General features: G+C 39.8%; 1 protein-coding gene and 1 long non-coding RNA gene across 5 annotated transcripts in view; one reads left to right on the forward strand and one right to left on the reverse strand.

The window, feature by feature from the left end:
• Nucleotides 1-679: 679 nt before the first annotated feature.
• Nucleotides 680-13,947, reverse strand: LOC145446544 (galactosylceramide sulfotransferase-like). 4 transcript variants are annotated; one of them, XM_080324877.1, is made up of 8 exons: nt 13,731-13,945; nt 11,800-12,034; nt 9,841-10,001; nt 9,367-9,463; nt 9,191-9,306; nt 5,864-6,011; nt 5,292-5,408; nt 680-1,851 (listed from the first exon to the last, which is right to left on the reverse strand). In XM_080324877.1, the coding sequence occupies exons 1-8, from the start codon at nt 13,895-13,897 to the stop codon at nt 1,507-1,509; spliced, it is 1,386 nt and encodes a 461-aa protein (XP_080181003.1). In that variant the 5' UTR covers nt 13,898-13,945; the 3' UTR covers nt 680-1,506. The 4 variants fall into 4 exon arrangements, 3 of the variants coding, with proteins under 3 accessions (XP_080181003.1, XP_080181006.1, XP_080181005.1); XM_080324880.1 differs by having other exon boundaries at nt 11,800-11,969; nt 13,731-13,856; XR_013917303.1 differs by lacking the exon at nt 680-1,851 and adding an exon at nt 7,252-7,424 and having other exon boundaries at nt 13,731-13,946.
• Nucleotides 13,281-19,547, forward strand: part of LOC145446576 (uncharacterized) — a 219,604-nt gene continuing 213,337 nt past the window's right edge. Inside the window, exon 1 of the long non-coding RNA XR_013917311.1 lies at nt 13,281-13,290. This is a non-coding gene — a long non-coding RNA (uncharacterized LOC145446576). The remainder of the gene's footprint in view (nt 13,291-19,547) is intronic.

Consider the following 19,547-nt stretch of genomic DNA (forward strand, 5'->3'; position numbering starts at 1 on the left):
AGATTGCGAAACGGTAGTTTCAAACGTTATGGTGGGCCATGTTTACTATGATGAAATATTTGATATGGGCGACAATGCGGTGTGAGCGGAACCAAGGAATCCGGTACCTAAATTACATTCTCTGATACTTTCGTGAAAAAATAGTTGTCACTCCATAACTACTGTGCGCGAAGCGCAACACAATTTCTGGGCTTTACTTGACTTTTATGAATATTAAATGTTGGCACTCCGTGAAAACAGCCCCGGAATTCCTCAGGCTATCTTTCGTATTGGGGAATTAAACTACTTCCACTTGACAAACTGAAAATAGCGAAAAGTAACTAAGTAAATCACAACATATTACGAAGTAGAAGTAGAGAAAATCAGATCTACACGAGTAAGTACCAGAAATAGAGAAAAACTATTTGAGTACTTCCAAAAAGTAGAAGCATTTCGTTACTGACCACCTCTGAAAGCCAGATAGTAATTATAATCATATTTCAATTTGATTTTAATATTAATTCAATTTTGATAGATAGTTCATCTGATTTAAGGCTTCAATGTTATATTATAAGCCATGTTTCAATGTATGCAGTGTTTTATTATAATTCATGTAAAATTATTTGCGCGTACTTTTATATCGCTAATTCCTCCTTAAAATACTCCCTTCACGCTATCTCGGATTATTTCACACAAAATGTCTCGAACTCGAAATGTCTATTTTATACCGCAGCGAACAGCGTGTCGAAATTGAAGAAAGAGGCACTGTACGGTCGTACCACTTTTGAGAGTGAGAGTGAAAGCCTTTTGTACATTAAAGATGGTTTAAGGTGAGGGTCGACAACCCCCGGCACGCGTGCTATTAAAAATGTTTGGCACGGCAGTTCGTAATACTTTGACCCTTTGGCACGCTGCATGCGAGAGGTTGCCGACCCCTGGTTTTAAGCTTTTCGTTCAAAATTATCAACTAAATATATTTGTATTTGAGAGAGCTACAAATTTAACACTTAGGAATATTTCATCATCGTATCATGAATGATGACACTGTTTTGTGTTGTGACATACAACCTTCCGTGACCGTTATATAATATGGGTTTCTTTTGTTTGGAAAGCATTCATGTTAAAGTTAATCAACCAGATGGTATGAGCCGTACCCAATGGTTGGTATACCAACCTTGATTTGATCACGAATATGGTGCATACAATTATAACAGCGTAAATTAGCCGAGTGGTCCTCGGGCGCGATTCATGCTATTTTCAATAATGAAGTCCCCAATCACTTCGAACTCTTAGCCCTTGTTTTTACTACCGTCCCTAAAATATGGGGGGGGGGGGCGCAATACCCAGGAACTTTTCCAAAAGGGTGGGGCTGCAGGCGGTTTTCGCTACAGCCCACAAAACTCGAAGGGGGCCTCGAACTGAAGATTACCAGAACCTCTGCATAGTCAAAGCACGCAAAGCCTTCTTGAGTATTCCGAAAAAGTAAAAGTACTTCAACACAGATCAACCGTGTGAATGGCAGGAGCATCATGGTTGGGCCAGAGGCTGTATAATCTGCTCCGGGCACCAGCCGTTATTTTCAACCATATACTTCGCAATCCGCGTTGCGACCGGTAGATCAGACACACTTCCTTTTTCCCGACTCAATATGTTGCTGACTAATTCATAGATGTATTGCTTGGCGGTTTTCTGTCGTCGCTTGATGGTGGCTTCGGTCGTATTTGATGTTTCGCTGGTGTGGTTTTTAGTCTCAGGTGCTCGTGTCTGGATTAGGCTCTTCAGTTTCGTTACATCTCTCTTCATATTTTCCGCTCCGTATTCGTCCACTTTGCGCCACAGTGAATCATTGAAGTATTCGTATAAAAGCCGATCCTGTGGAATAAAGATAAGCTTTGATGGCTGGACTATTTATATCCAGGCTTCTCCAAGAAAGACGCACATATGGGCGACCTGCTCATTGTAAATCATAAACGGTAGGTTGACATGATGTTATGCTCAACGTACCGCAATATCCTAACTGAAGCAAGACTGCGTGGACATTGGTTCTAATATATAAAGAAGCGCATGCGGAAAAATTGTTCTATAGACAACATTGTCTAAACGAAGCAACACGGTGCATCACCAGCAGTGTACGCACAACTTCAGTGTTGTCAGCCTACAACTGCTGCTGTTAAACGTTCTTTCTCCATTCTTGGGAAGCTCTCAGTAAAGACAGAAACTTTTTACCTGAGAAGGTAAGAAAGTATCTTTCGTTGTACGACACCAAATTTAAATTATTTCCATAATGCGTGATGTAACTACTGGAATTCTTCGTAAGTCCAGATTTCGTTAAAATATATATTTTTTTTCATGTAAAAAGTTGTCATTTTTTAGATCAAAACGTTTTTCAGGCGGAACTACTGGAATTCTTCGTAAGTCCAGATTTCGTTAATATATATATTTTTTTCCATGTAAAAAGTTGTCATTTTTAGATCAAAACGATTTTCAGGCGAGACTACTTCGTAAGGACACAAGTTCCAGCCAGAAATGATGATTGGTAAAACAATTCCAACACAATGTGCGAAAACACATTGTCCACATACGTGGGTGCGAAACGCTGTCAAAATTAAGCTTGTTAAGGTAAAATGTCAAAATGTTCATTTTTATGTCAAAATATTCCGTTTTTAAGTAGAAAATAGCCCAGATGAGCGAAATCGCCCTAATCATTACAGATGGAAACACTGAAATGTAGAATCTCAAAACTATATTATGTAGGCCTAACCATAGGTGCCGAGTTACGGGGTGGCGGGGTGGCGCAGCCACCCCATGACACGATTATTGGGTGGCGGCCACCCCATACAATAAGATTGAACGCCCGGCGTGTGCGATTTCAAATCATCAGCGCTGTCAATTAGCGAGTCCGTGATAGCGCGTAAATGCCAACTATTTATCACTAACCGATACGCGCGCGAATAATTGAACACGCAGCTTCGTCGGCGACGACGAACCAGTGCTTAAAACGCCCCAATAAATTGTAATCCGTGATTAGTAATCAGACAATCTAAGCAACCTCGTTTACGACGTCGATTTCGACACGCTTGCTCTGAGAAACACCAACTTCGCTCTCAGGTTGTATTTGCGCCCATATTCGTTTACAAAATTATTCTTGAGTTAGCTCCGTGATAGTCTCTTGAATTGGAGGCTTGGAGCGCGAAATAGGACAGTGTGTTTGTGTATGCTTGCGAATTGAAAGTCATTCCTGCGCGAAGTGCGCATATTCATTACTCCAACAAGGCTTTGCCAACTTTTATCGGGAAATGCAACAATGCCGCTTAAACCACGTTATAATGAGCAAACAATTGTCTCGATGTCAGACTTGGAACCCCATTGTGCTATACGCAAGTTGAAAAATTACTGATTAGATGCGCGCTTTCTCGTTTGCTATCATCTGTAGGCTACTAATTCTTGTCTGCTTTATACACTCGTATTCCCTCGGTGTCACTTGTCAGTGTTTGATTTGTTATTAATACTGCGCATTGTGCAGTGCACCGCGTTGAATTACGTTGTCGAATATTGATGCAAATTCTGAATTTATTCGATTAGTTTGAACTTCATTGCTGGACGGACTCTATCGAGCGCAGCCATATCGCGGATCGAATTTCAAACCTTTGGGATATGTATTTCTATTGATAAGGTCGCGTCATGCGCCCATATTGCTCTTACTGCAATAACACGTAGATAATTAAAAGCGCACCACTTAACGATCAAATTCGACTGGCTGATCGGGGCCTACGTGAGTCGTACGTAGGCCCCGGACTGATATTAACCAGCGCGTTGTCGGCATTAAAACCCCAGGCGCGTAACCAGGGATTTCACATTACAAATCCCGTCCTTTTGAAATGCCAATTTACTAATTCGTAATATTGATGCTGCGTACTGCAAATCAGCGAGAATCGTTTGTATCCGAAATGGGTCATCGATATCTCATGCGCACTATCGGCGGTGGTTTGATATAGCGCGTTCGCATACAGGCCTGCTACCGTCCGCAGAAACACTTTCGCCAAACAGTAACAATCTCTGAGTGTAATATTGTTTGTGTTTATGTATCTTTTTGAATAAAACTTGTGCCCGCGTCTGGACAAATTGTGCTCGTTGCCATTGCCGAGTCTGGGTAATTAGGTATATGACTAGCGCACCATGTAGTTGTAATTATTGCAGTTTTGCGGCATGTCTGCAATTTCGTTATCAGCGCAACCTTGCCGGCCGATTGTACAGTCCGATAAAATTGATCACTACTAAGTATTTCGCACAGCGTACTGATGCTGATTTCAGCAAACTAACGATCCTTATTAGATCTACAAATTCGACCTCATCGTTAGAAACGTAGATTTCATCGCGCGCTCTGAGAAACCATCTCCTATCGCGATTTAACGACTAAATATACGTTCACCTTCTACAAATTAAAGTGCATTATTTGCATCGACGAGGGCCGCAAGCTGCGTTTAAAATATTTTGCGAACCATTTTTGAGATAAATATTCTCGGAGGCAAAGTTGAACAGTATTTTATTTTGTGTGCCTGCTAGTTGGTATTTCTTCCAGTGCCCATAATATTAAATACTTTGCGGACATAAATCGGGAAATGCAGCAATGAGTCAAAATCGATGTTTTAATCAGCAACCAATTGTCGCGATGCGAGCTACTCAATACTAAGTAAAAACCCATTGTGTTGGCGGTAAGGGATAATTAGTAAATACTGATTGGCCGCGCGCGTTTGTAATCATACTTCTTGTCAGTCTTTTGTGTTCCGGAATTATCGTGTGCTGTTACTGCTAAGTCCAGCGACGAATGCCGAGCACGCGGCAATCAATGACCTAATTTCACAATAATCTCAGCGGGAGATCGCGTCGCGTTACATTGTGCGATACGATATGCTAGCACAGACGAATTTCGCTAATTGGTCGCGGCCCCGCGTAACACTGATAATACGACTTGTTGAATTGCAACTGAATATTAGCATCGGAATGGTCATTTCAAAAAAAAAAGCGTTTTGCGTTTCAAAAGGAGGGGGTTTCGACACCTCTCTGGCTACGGGCCTGCCGCCTTCCCATGCAGAAATAAAAGTCGGCGCCTATGGTCCTAACCGTGATACAGGGAAAGACACCGACGGGTATTTTACTCATAAACCGATAAACTGATACGATGTAACGAGCAATCTTTAAATAAATGAAGTAAAATGTAAATAGATGTCAAAGTAATCTGAAAACGGTACGGACGATTGTGGTAGATATTGTACTGTATATAATGAGCTGCTTGCATGAAAGTAGGTTTTTACCTGAAACGTAAGTTTTTGAAGTATTCTTCTGTCCTCCGTGCTATATTCGTGCTTGGTATATTGCGGTGGGTTTGGCGGATCCGGTATTATTTGATCCCACTCCATGCATAACATATCCTGCGAATTCCAACGTTCGAATTCACTATATAGTGATCCTATAGTCACAATGAAGACGACGGAATAACAACCCTATTGAGCATTTTATATAAAATTGAACACTTGTGTGTGTAGGCCAATACACGTTGGATATCATTATTGAGAAAGAGAGTGACTTGATGATCGAGCTATGACGTCACTCATCATTCGCAATCGATATGGTTAAGGACCATCTTGATTGCCTTAATGGTTAAACCGACAACTATTCAGGAATATCAGGATATAGCGTAAGTCAATGAATAGTGCCATTAAGCGGAATTTGCCAAGATGCTACTTTGCTGCACACTGTGGTATAATGCATTTATAAAACAGAAGTTATATTTAGGGTGTTCGATTCCATTAGAATAATTATAGAGCTAACGTAACAAGTATCATTATAAAACAGTCAATTAGGAAATATAGCATGTTCTACTTACTTTCAGAAGAATCAGGGATTCAAACAGATAATCTAGAATCAATACCAAATCGAAAATATTGTCCAAAATCTGGGCTTGTTGTAAAGTGTATTGTTTCGTTAGATTAGCCGGGTCCAATCCAAGATCGTACGCTTGGTAATTCCGACTCCTAAAAAATACAGAGGAGAACACGATAGCCTCAGCAAACGCACTGGGTATCCTGGTGCTGATGTATCATCCAACTAACTTGTACGATTGAAATTAATGTGACTATTGCTGTCGGTGCATAAGCAATTTGGAAATCATTGCAGACCAATATATTGAATCTCGATTGTCCTCAATTTCTCCAGCACAACACTTAGGTCTCTTTATACAAATTGCAGGGGTTATCTGGAGATCACGACATACTCAACTCCGAACTCATACATTATGATTTGTGATGATACCCCCCGTCTTAGCTGTTGTATTGCGTCGCGTGTATAGTGGTGAGCGCAGACTGTTTTGGGCCTCCATATCAAAACTCAGTCCTTCTGAAATGCCAATACTATCTTCGATATTTATCAGCTCATTTGTAATTTAGCAATTGGTATCACGCTGTTTCATTCCGATAGAACAATACTATGACACGTTATATAGTCATGATGTAGTGCTATTCCCGCGTATGCGTATGAATACAAGGTACTTAAAAGTATACTCGGACGTATTTTTGGTTCATCGTTATCAATCACCAGTCGGGGTGTAACTTGCATACAACAGTTCCGCATCGGCGTTTTTGCCTCAATGAATGACTTGTTTGGTCAATTTTCTTGGAAAAAAAGAGAGAGAGTCTTTATTTTCATCCGACCGAAATACGTAACAAACGGCAGTGATGATGGCACAGAAAATATGCATGCACAGTATTCGGTATTAGATAGGAATGACCGATAAGACCGTGAAGGTCATCTAGTCTGATCACACCAGCATCAAACAGGTACACTTGACTCTGAACAGTCTGGCTGTAAAAAATGTTTAGTTAAAAAAGGAAAATAGAAGAAAATTTAAACGATGGCAGCAAATGATCAATGGAGCAACGTCTGGGCGAGGTAGGGCAGTGTTAGCATAACGACAGGAGGTGATCAAGTATAGGTCTTTTTTGAATCTATTATAAGGCAATTCACGGATATGTGATGGTAATGCATTCCAGATGATAGGTCCCGAGTAGTCAATAGATCTCTTAGTTAGGTTGCTATTGGGTGGGGGTAAGTAGATATTTCCCTTTGACGAGGATCTCGTGTAATGGGAATGGACATTTTTAGCAGGTATGAAAAAGTCTTCAAACACATGAGGCAGACTATTGGAAAAATATTTGTGAATAACTTTTGATACTTCGAAGCGATATAGTTCGTCAATTCGCAAAATTCGATGCTTACGGTAGTAAGGTGATAAATTGGTACGTAAAGGTACAGATGAGATCAGCCGTATCGCACGGTTTTGCAGGGTTCGAATTCTGCACAGAAATGTTGTGCATGCATTTCCCCATACTGCAATTCCATATTGCAGGCGAGAGTAGGAAAGAGAGAAGTAGATGGTTCGTAGTACTGATCTGGAAACCAGAAATTGCAGACGGGTCATTATTCCCACACACCGAGCTAGTTTTGATATTGTGCATTCAATATGCTGCTTCCAAAACATTTTGGCATCAATGGTGACGCCGATATATCTTGCTGAGTCACATATGGAGATTTGTTTATGATTGATGTTCACAGTGAAATTATGATTGGCATTATTTAAAACGAGCATCTCGGTCTTATCTGCATTCAGACTTAGTTTGTTTGCTTGTAGCCATTTTGACACTTTTGGGAGTTCCCTATTTATAGATGCATGCAAATCATCGATAGTGCTGGAGGTCATAAAGAGGTGAGTATCATCAGCAAATACCAACTATTACCGGACAGCAACTATTACCTGACTATACACTCTTTTGCTTTCTCGGAATTTGTCGTCAATGCCTCTCTTTTGAGTGAAACGCATCACTACGGCCGAACGGTTATAATATGGGTTTGAACAAATGGAGATGTTTGGCATTTGTTTTCTTGTGGAATGATTTGCGTGAAACTATATCTTCATAAAAAAATGGTCAGAAATGTGCTGAATAATATATGCATTTTTCATTTACTCAGAATTGCTTCGCGGGTTTGAAAAAATCGCTTTGCCCGGATGTAACCCGGGGGCCAGATGTTTGTTCTCCCTGTCCTGGATAATATGTGATGTCGCGTATTCATGGTGTTTGTCGACTACTATGGTCATTTACACCAGGCCGATATTCTTCTTATTTTTCGTAACTGCCGACTTATAGCACGGCGCTCGGATATAAAGTCTCGAATGTCAAGGGAGGCAGAATCAAAGTTCTATCATGGTCCACTAAACCAGTGGTTCCCAACGTGGGCGATATCGCCCCCCAGGGGGCGATTTGGCGATCTAGGGGGGCGAAAATGACGAAGGGGGCAATAGGGGGGCGAAAATGGACAAAGGGGGCGACGGGGGGCGAAAATAGCGGAGGGGGCGATAGGGGGGCGATGACGCGTCAAAACGGCTGACCTTTTTTTTTTTTTTTAGTCATCCACCTAGCAATTCGGAGAGAAAAAACGTTATTTGCAGCTCTGAGCGGAGAGAGATGACCTTTTTTTTAGTCAACCCGCCGGTGATTACAGTCTGTATGCCCAATTATCGGTGCACAAAATTTTGGGGGGCGATGATTGGTGTTGACCTTGAAAAGGGGGCGATGGGTCGAAAAAGGTTGGGAACCACTGCACTAAACTTTAGTTTATTTTTGTCTAGCTGGCCATTGTTGCAAGTAGGGTTGCATTGAAAACGAAAGGTTTTTAAAAACACTTTGTTTCAAACATGTTTTAAACAGTGTTTCAAACAAAGGCCTTAAAAAATTGTTTTATTTCAAGTTGTATAATTGTGCCATAATTGTGTAAATATATATTCCAAAAACATGTTGTGTTAGCGTACGGACGATTACCACCCGATATAGCCGACGTATATGTTATGGGATGGTTGGAAATGTCAAAATAGTCGGTTCAACAGCTATAGTATACGTAGATATTTTATCAAAGGAATTATATTTACCCTATATTTTCAATCGTCAATGACAATCCACTATGACGTCAGAATTGAATATTCCCAACATCCTGGCGTAAAAAAACACTTTTCAATTAGGGCCCTGTTTTAAACATGTTTATTTGAAATTGATTTTTGTTTTTTATGCAACAATAGTTGCATGCATAGTGATATGTAAATATAGATCTTACAAATCGACGAAGTATAGCCTAGGCCTATATTGACTGTTATCTAATCGGACACCTGAAAAACCAAGGGATGGATTCATTTAGTTGCGTATCGGCAATCTTCAAGTATTCCGAGTAAGATACGCTGTTTCTCCCTGTGACGTAGGCATAGGGAAGCCAAGGACATGTCACCTGCAAGGCAATGGACAAAATAATCAAATAACGCATATGCGATACGTCACGGGGATTTACTTTGTTGTTAGGTTGCCTTCCGTTCGGATGATTGCCATAGTAGAAATAAAAGCTCGATTCAAATTGACTCTTCGGTGAACGCAATATCGTGATATATCTAAAATGATATTTTGCATGTCTCTGCCTGCGTATTAAGAATGTATGGCGAATGAATTTGAGCCTCCATTAATTAATATATTGTACTTCTTCAGGCGTGACCTTCATAGCCGTCAAGGTACCAGGCAATATATTTTGTCAATTAAACTATTTTGATGCATATGAGTTGGCTAGATAAATTAATTCACTACGTTCTGTTTAAGTTAGCAATAAAGACACTGTAATGCATGCAGCTTCTGATCCAATTGCTATAACCGAAAGCACAAGATTCATATTAACGTATGTGGTGCTTCATCTCCAAAGACTTTCTTCGTCTCAATAAACGATACATTATAGGAATTTCTCCGTCTTACCCCGAATTAAATATGCGAAACATACTTTGCATTGGGATTCATGATTGCCCGGACTTCTGCCTCGTTGAAACGAATGTGGGATGACAATATATCAGCGCGTATGCCGTTCTTCCCTTCCTGGAACGATAGATTTTTCCGAAACGAGCCTGGGTATCCGCCGGCGTATGGGCTGGGATAATTAGTGACCTTGAATAAATATAAGTAGGGTTGGTTTAAAAGAAAAATCAATTTAAAACAAACATGTTTAAAACCAGGCTCTTGTTTAAAACATGTTTTTATTGTGTGTTTGTTGTGTTTATTTTCTAAACCATGACGTCACGCATATTCAATTATGACGTCATTTGTGTTAAATGCAACCCTAAATAAAAGGTATGTCGGCTCATATTAGCTGTGTTTACTGCTGCACAGGCCTACGAACAGTTTATACAGAGAGTATAAGTAATGGATTTCTACAACTTCATCTGATGCTCAAGCAGGTAGATTAGCTTTACATCACTCATTCGATTGCTGTCTACATCAAGCCGGATTAAGGGATTTTTATAGTCGAACTACTTGACTATATTATTTGTGATTTTGCATGAAGTATAGCTTCGATACGTATGCAATGCATCTATTTTCGGGCCTGAATGGTCCTTATATAGCCACGCGATGTGACCCAGAACGTATAATTTAGCAAATTAAACCAGTTATAATATATATGAATTACACTTTTCGCATGTGAGGTTAGGTGCTTCACTAACTTGGAAGTGCGAGCATTATACCGCTCGGAAAAACAATACTATTGGACCTATACGGTTGAGTTTAAAACAAGCGGTATTTAAAATCAACTTGTTTAAAACATGTTTTAAACGGTGTTTTAAACGAATGTCTTTATGTAAAAAAATTTCAAACGTTGTATGATTATGCCAGCATGTATTATGATTCTACGGACAATATGCACCCAATATAGTTGACGTATATACGATATGGAGTGGCAGGAGAACTCAAACTCGTCGTTGGTTCGACAGTTATAGCAAGCAACTATACATAGATCATTGGTACGGAATGAATGTTCCGATGATGATGACCGCCAACCGTAAAGATGCTGCATATTCTTGGTCTGTTTATGTGGTCGGAAGCCGTTTTCGTCGAAGGAGGCACATTTATCCTATATTTTCAATTATGTCAATCCAATGTGACGTCAAAATTAAATATTTGTGACGTCCTGGCTGCAAGAAAAACAATAAAAAAACATGTTTTAAACAAGGGCCATGTTTTGAACATGTTTGTTTTAAATTGATTTTTGTTTCAAATGCAACCTTAATTAAACCAGTAGGTATAGGCTAGTTGGCAGTTGGTAGTATCGCTATAGTCATCCTGTGCTATTCGCAATCTAATAATTCTTGGAACTTATTACTTTGCTATTTGAAGAGCATTCGATTACTACTTGTTCGCAAAGTTCTCTTGACCATGTCTTGGAAATCGCAACTTTTTTCTGCAGAATTTTCTGCATATCTACAGAAATCAATGAATTGTTTTTAGATGTAGTTTGCATAAAACTTCGATTTTCCAAAACGATATATGAATAATTCCCGACGTCGATGATGCGTATCTGACTCGACGAAATGTGTCAATCGTTATGCTTCACACGTTGTTCATTAATAATTTCTACTCGTTCTTATTTCAATGTCATTCGTTAGGAATAACGGGCAGTCGGTTGTCGCGTTTCTAGTCGTAGATACCAGAGACATCAGGTCCGATTGCAGTCACCAGAATCCAAACCACTGGCAGCAAAAGCAGTGCCAACCCAATTAAGCGTAAATCCACAAGATTGCGACACTAGCATTCGGTGATTATGACTTCAGCAAAATTAAGGTTTGATGCACTGAACAGTGATTAGATGTCTCATTCGTTAGGGGCAACATGTTTTGAATTAAGGCTGATGTCACACTGCGGATAGCCTAGGGATAGGCCTATGTCGTACAATTCACGACGTTTGACCTACGCGATTCAAACCGGATGCTTGATTTTTAAGTCGTCCGAGTATTGCATACAATGTTGTACTTCCAGTCTTGTGAGTCTTCAGGTACATGTATGATAATTGTGAAGGGCATATTCGTCGGTCAGATTTCCTCCGTCCTACCAAGACGGCGCTGGTTTCTGATTGTATCGGAACTGTCAAATAGATTCCTGTTGACGTTTCATTTTTTATAGCACTTCTAATAACGTCCAGATCGAATCTGCAATGGAAATGAGTTTACCGATGGATGGATAAAAGGTACATCTGTAAACTTATGACTAGGGCAAGTTTTTGCTGCAGTTAAATCCGTGAAAAGTTGCATTTACTTTGACAAAAGTTGCAGTAAAAAGTTGCATTTATTTTTTCACATAAGTTGCACTAAAAGACCACATTTTGCTCGGTTGACTAAGAAATAAAAATGGTCAATTTTCCGGCTCAGCTCCCGAAATACCCGTAAGAGCGTTACGTCAGTGCTGCTTTACGGTATTTCAGTCGAATTTGCGAATTTGGCCGTGTATTTCACCATAATCAAAATTACTTTCATGAAAAATCGAAGAAGTTGTAAAATGCTGCAAAAAGTTGCATGAAATAAAAATGGACAAAAGTTGCAAAAAGTTGCAATATAAGATTCCTTCAAACAGCTTAAAACAGCATTCTACATATCTTACAAGTATTTAGGAAGCTGTGGGAAGCTGTAAAAAAAAACGTTGCAAACGTTGCAAAAACTTGCCCTACTTAGGACTAAAGAAATGAATGCTCCCGCATCTGCTGCTCAAGTCATAGCCTATATATTACAAATAGGATAATCATTCAACTCGATGTGTTTGAAACTGAAAGTATCTCCTGTACGTACACGGAGGGGCCAGTGAAGTACTTCGACGTATTGCCTACTTACACTATACTTACTCCAGTGGTTGTAGGACTGTAGGTAGACTACTTCCATTTCTACTTAACAATTTTTGAAGCATATAGCTAGGCATATGTACCTGTTGCGAGTTGGATTTTACAGGGTAGACGGTTGTTTTGGAAACGTTTGCATCACTTTCACAAATGAATTTGTCATAACAATGGGAATATAAACCCTTTATCGCAGTAAATAAATATATTTCCGAGCATCCCATGTATTTGAGGTGTTACCTGCCATTTTGAGTTAGCCAAATGGTTATTCACATTTTATGCATCGAACCCTTCCCATTTGGAAAAATAAAACATACTTTTACATAAATCTTATAGATCACGCCCCATATTGAATTTAATGGAAATTACAATCTCTTCAGAGCACTGGGGCCACAAAACCAAAAATAAATGATGTAATTTAGTATTGGCAATCACCGCGCGTTGAAATCCACTAAACACGGATTGTTTCGTGACTTATATGCACCTCCCATCGAATTCGACCAGCAGTAGCAGCACACTCTACTTTTCTTCGTTAAGGACTGATCGCCCTAATATGGTTGTAACAAACGGTACGGGGATGTGGGACTGAACTGATGAAAGTCAAGTTAAATCGATGAAGATCGACACCCGGCGTGGCATAATCAACTGCAGCTAATGTGTGTGCCTTGACCTCGCCACCGAAACCGGGAGACTACCCTACTGAAATCAGGTTTAGCTACCATGTGTTATAGTCGCCAGCATGCATATCTTGCGATTTCGAAAGTATCTCTCTTCAATCGGATACTAAAAGTATGTGATACCTCGACCAAGTCTACTTTTTTAAACAAATTATGTGGGTAGGCCTATACTTCTCAAACCTATATTGCTTTCTAATTCAACTTGTATTTGTAATTCTACCAATACAATCGCATAGAAGATAATGCAGTTACGGCCATTTGATCATATTGCCACGACCCACGACTATCCCGATAAACAGCACCAAGTCCGTCATTTCTTACATTTCTATAGTAAACGCGTACCTGAAATCTTCCACATGTCGCTCCACATTTGTGACTGACTTCAGCTGATATCCGAAGTAAACTGAGCAACAAAGTAATATAATCACAAAGGACTTTGTGCGGTGCCATCGAAAGTGTGTATTCTTTGGGTAGCTGAAACCAGTCTTAAAACTACCTAGGAAAGTCATGTCATGGAGCTACATCTGTAGAAAGAGGACTGATTGCGTTATATTATAATATTTTTATTGTTATTTTTCGGCTATTATGGGTGAAGTAAAAATATAGCTCACATCTCTGACGTGTCGCTTTCGTCCGACTCCGATACCATCATAGTCTACTACGTGTTGGATTTTGAGTTTATAAGATCTCCTGATCACTGACCTCAGTATAAACGCAGTGACTCGAAAAATACGGAGACACAGTAACCTACGCGGCAGAAAAGTTCCAACACCAGACACGTACGAATGAGTGATCGGAAATTGGAAGATAGCGAGTTACTACACCATCGAACTGAGTTTGCAATAAATAATTGTATAATGGTGCACACTATCGATATGAAACCGTAGTTCTTGTGGAATGAATAATTATATTAAAATGGAATGTAGGCATAGGCTATATCATGTATGATTTGTCATCGTGCAGTTTAAACATTTTAGTGAAGGACAAGTCATTCCTTAGAAGTCGCTACTCTAGCATGTCTGTTTCTGAGCCAAGTTAGAATCATAGTATTCTTTACGCCATTTCTCCGCAATTAACTCATAATCTCGTCTGCAGGTAGCTCATTCTTCCATATACTTGAAACCACATATAGGACTGGCATCAACTTTTACATCTTCGAGCATAAATACTCGCTAATTAATGTTTCCTGTATCGCCTGGAGAATTGGTGATGTGAGATAGTACTTTGGGCATCATCAAATCAAATCAATCCAGTACAAAACGAATATTTGCTTAACTATGTAATGGCTAATAGCATATGCTAGCGATTAAATGGAACCAGGCTACAGTTACTTTGTCGCGGATCGACTCGAGAGCTTATAGCCCGCAGGTATATACATACTATCTCGGTATTTAAAGTTGTCATACTTGTCAGAAGCGATCACAACCATAGCGTACTCACAACTCATATTATCAAAAATGACCAACGGAAAGGGCCATCGATGTCATCGAACTTGCCTAGACGGTATCCTTTACTTGTTATCAGGTAGCCAATAGATTCACGACGTGTAACAGCATTTTGTTTGGCTCGATTTATTTATGTAGGCCTAGTTATGTTTTATGGGGCACCAAGTTCACAAATAGGGTAAAGATAGATAACGGTTAATTTCAGGGTTATGTTTCTGGTTAGCGTTAGTTTTGGGTTTATAAAGTCCCGCTTGCTAAAGTGTCCCATGCTGAACTGTAGCTTTCCGCTGTGTGGCATGCTCTTATGTTGGGCCACCGACAAATATATTTAGATTTTTGAACTTTAGCACCCCATAAAACTTGACTACATAAAAAAATCGAGCCAAACAAAGTACTGTTACGTCATGAATATATTGGCTATATGATATCAGGTGAAGGGTACCGTCTCGGCCAGTATGATGGTCATTTTTGATGGTTGTCGTACCATCGATACTTTCAATTTATCACCCATTTGTTATTTATTTTAAATACGTTTGTGTAACGTAATTCAGACCAACTAGGAATCAAATAATAAATGACCGAGATATGCCTGGTACGTCCCACCCGATGTCAGATTTCGCAGTTCGCATGTTACTTTCCAATTTTTGTGTAGACAAAATTGCGCTAGAACTTTTTTAATGTTACGCATGGCGGATTTTGAAAGTATTGAGTGCTAAACCTGCTTTTGAGATTTGACACATGACCCCTTATCGCATTGTACATTGTGTGTGTCTTGTTGAGATGAAAATATAATCTGACGATTATTGATTAGTATTGGTTGATTGTGAAAAAAAAAACGACAGCTCTGCTATTCCACGATCCTTAATGTCTGCCGCGGATCATGCCGTCAGATGCATTGGTACAAAAGTCATGCCATAATAAAATGGTCGGCAGCTGCGTGGTTCGTAAGCCACTGCCGGTCCGCGAGAAGTTCGATACGGGCCCGCAAAGAGTTCGTACACTTAAGTATAGTGGTCAATATCACTGATAAAAATTGAGAAAAGAACCAACTTGATATCTTTAATCGAAACATTGGTTGTTGTTGTTTGTGGTATTCATGGTGTTTGTTGACTATAATGGTCATTTGGGCCTACACCAGGCCGATATTCATAATTTTGATTCCGTAGATGCCGATACTTGTTTCCCGGCCCACTTCTAGGCTTTTGCAAGACATCGCGCGCTTAAGCGCATGAGATGGCGAGGATGAGCCTAGATCAGGGGTGGGCAATTATTTTCCTACGCGGGCCAAATGAGAAGTCGAAAATACGTGGGCGGGCCGGGTGAAAAATTTTAGCTATATTCTTCAGCGTATTTTAATAAATGCTGCTGAGTGAATGTGTTGATGTTAGGCAATGAGATAGTGGCGGTTAATCAAAAAAATATATATTTGCTGTCATGATTCGAAAGAATGTTAAACATGATACATTTTAACTCTCTTTAGAACCCTATCCACGTTCATCTATTAAGACACTAAACATTGGTTCGCAAACTTTTTTTAGACACACCCCTTTATGATAATGAAAAATTTCGCGCCCACCCCCTATCATGATATCACAGCATATTAAAAAGAGCAACCAGCATGCTAGCAATCCCGACGGATAGTTTGATGGCATGGAAGGTTATAGTTGGTAATGAGAGAATTATGTAATATAAAAATCGGACAAAAACAGAGCAAGAAACTAGAAACGGGGGTTGAATCGCAAGGAGCGCGAAATTTTTTTTCATTTATCTTCAGCTTCGCGCCTCTCTTCAAATGCATTCACGCCCTTCAGTTTGAGAACCACTGCACTGAGATGTATATGGGATAGTACAAAGCTTGTCTTGGTTGCTGCATTCCGAACAGTGTGCAGCTTAAATAGCCTTGATGTTGAGCGAAGTTTTCTTAAATTCAGCCCTCCCTTGACCGAGTATTGACTGATGACTGATACTCTTCCACACATTTTCTTTCAGTTTCATGTCTTTATATGAAGAGAGACTCATATTGTATAGACAAGGGTTATCTTGCACTTGCTGAATAAGCAGCTCATTGAAACACAATTCTTGAGTTTGTGATTGCATAATTTTAGTCACTGTTCACAGAGTCCGCAGCAAATTGTATGTTACTGAAAAGTGAAATACCATACAAAAATCATTCCTGTGCTGCACAGTGCACAAGTTCCATGCCTCAGAAAACATCCCTCTCTGTGCACAATGCTGCACAGTGCACATGCTCCATGCCGTATCGCAACAGCACTCAATCGCAGACCTCAGATGCCACCAAATTGAACTATTATAACTTTTAAATATCAAGACAAGTACAAACCAACCAAATAAAACTAGAATCCATGTATAAATGGCCCGACACCGCGCGAAAGCTCAACCAAAAGGTGGACCACTACGAAAGCGGCGGCCGGAAAAGTTAAAATAATTTCAACTCTGCCGTCTGCCGCTCCGGGCGAAAGAATCGCCGCTAGGCGTCGTACGCGCAGCCATGTGTGAATTACCAACGCTTGGCGCTGAACGCAGAAACGCGCCGCTGGCCGGTAGACGCGTCCTGTGTGTAGGACCCTTTATAGTGCTCGGCAAAAACTAGAAGGACGGGTTTACTTCCAACTCCAGTATACAAATATTTAGTGCTCTAAACCTTCTTTGACTTTCAGCTTTCGGCTTTCTCTTTTTGACATTTCCGTGTCCGTTCATCCTTTATCGGTGATCGATATGATGAGTCATGTAGTAATCGCCAGCCCTCATTAAATTGTTTTTCGAATTAAGGATTTGGAAACGCCTCACGTAACAATTTGAAACACGTAGCCTACCCGACAATCGCAACAAAGAAGGTTTGGCCTAAACTATATTGAAATAGTGATTTCTTGTGAATATAATTGTTACTCATACTTTGCCACATTGCCTTTATTTTGAATCATGGATTACGCATGCGAGGTAGGCCTACGTAGGCAGCGTAATCGTGGCATATGAATGAACAGGCTTCAAAGTAAACGAATTACCTGTTTAGTTGATACAGCCTATGTTTTTAGACCATGCATGAACATTAAAAAAGCAGGTTTAATTTTATGAATTCCAAGCAACCTTTCGCGGGCCGCACAGAATGGCTTCGCAGGCCGCACTTTGCCCAGGCCTGGCCTAGATAATGAAACATATATGTGTTAGGCCTACTGCCTGTACTGATCTTACACTGCGTGAGGTGCAGGGTTATAATGAATCGAGTCGCACTATTTCGATTATTACTCAAATAGACTCGAGTCATTTTGTTACAAATGGAAAATGACTCGACTTACTCGAGTAAAAACTATAAAAGTCATAATGACTTGTGACTCGGAACCTTTGTGACTTGGTTACAGCCCTTAGCCGAGGTGGGATCAGTTTTCAAGGTTGAAGATTGAACGGTGTTTTCTGAACACCGCGAAATAAGTTTGATCTTGGAAAAACAAGGTTGCTGACCCTTGCTATAATAGGTTTAGTCTCATGTCATAAATAAGTTGAAAACAGGTGGAACAGTGGGAAATTGAAATAGTAACAGAATAATAAACAAGAATAAATAATGAAAGAATTAAATAGGCCTACATTGAAAACAACAAGAGATAAATAGGAGATGAATAAATGTACTGAGCTGACTGCTCAAAACTAAAATAACAGGTTTGGCAACGTATGATTCACGAATAGAATATACGACGATTGCAAAGCAAAACAATTAAGTGATAAAGCTCAACTTCAATGCGATGGGATTTAAATTCTCTATAACAGGCTGAAAAAATATTTCCTTTGCGATTAGTGGAATGGTATTCTAGATTTTGGACCATACAGTATCAGTATCATATCAGTATCGTATTTGTATATTAATAATTTCAACATTTCAAAACACCACAATACTGAGATAATAATATGAAAGGACATAGGAAGGTGTCGGAACGACTTGGAATAATATTGGAAATCATACACCCACCAGGGCCTACGCGATGTAAAGGGTAAGCATGCATACCGAATGAAACGTGAGAGAAGGTAATATGAAAGGACACGCGACGAAATGTGTTTGCATGAGACGGCGAGATCGATATGTCAGGTTGTGGTCCGGCAAACTTGAGGGCTGACTATTCAATATCAATAATCGTCAGATTATATTTTCATCTGCTCAAGACACACTCACAATTTACAATGCGATATGCAAGACAAACAATACGTTGTAATGAACAGATAGGGGGATGCCGAACGACCAACCAGTCCGATGTCACAGTCTTCTTCTTTGTTATTCTTTCTTATCGTCGAAAAGAAACAGAATGACTGTGATGGAGTTACCAACGAGTGCAAAATTTAGGAAATATATCCGGTAATTCTGACACAGGGGCTCCAGTACCCGGTTTTAATGGCGATTTCGTTCATAAACTTGAATCAAGTGGCGATTTGATAGGCAATCAATTCAGTGCTAATGGTCCATCCACGATAAGAGGTGCAATTTTAAAGTTCCTCCAGGAATCCCCCGAGTATATCTATTCGAATATAATATAGCTTTAGCCTAATTTCATCTGTTGATTCATTATAAGTCTATTTTAATATATTGACAATTTAAAATGCTGTTTCAACTCATGATGTAATTTCCATAATTTCACGAGAAATATCGTTTGTCGACCCCTACCGGTCGTTCGCAGTGAATCATCGCCGCCGAAATGGCGCAAGAGATCAT

Source organism: Botryllus schlosseri, chromosome 9 (genome assembly GCF_051294905.1).
Source record: "Botryllus schlosseri isolate E-star chromosome 9, Bs_hap1, whole genome shotgun sequence".
Classification (NCBI taxonomy): Eukaryota; Metazoa; Chordata; class Ascidiacea; order Stolidobranchia; family Styelidae; genus Botryllus; species Botryllus schlosseri.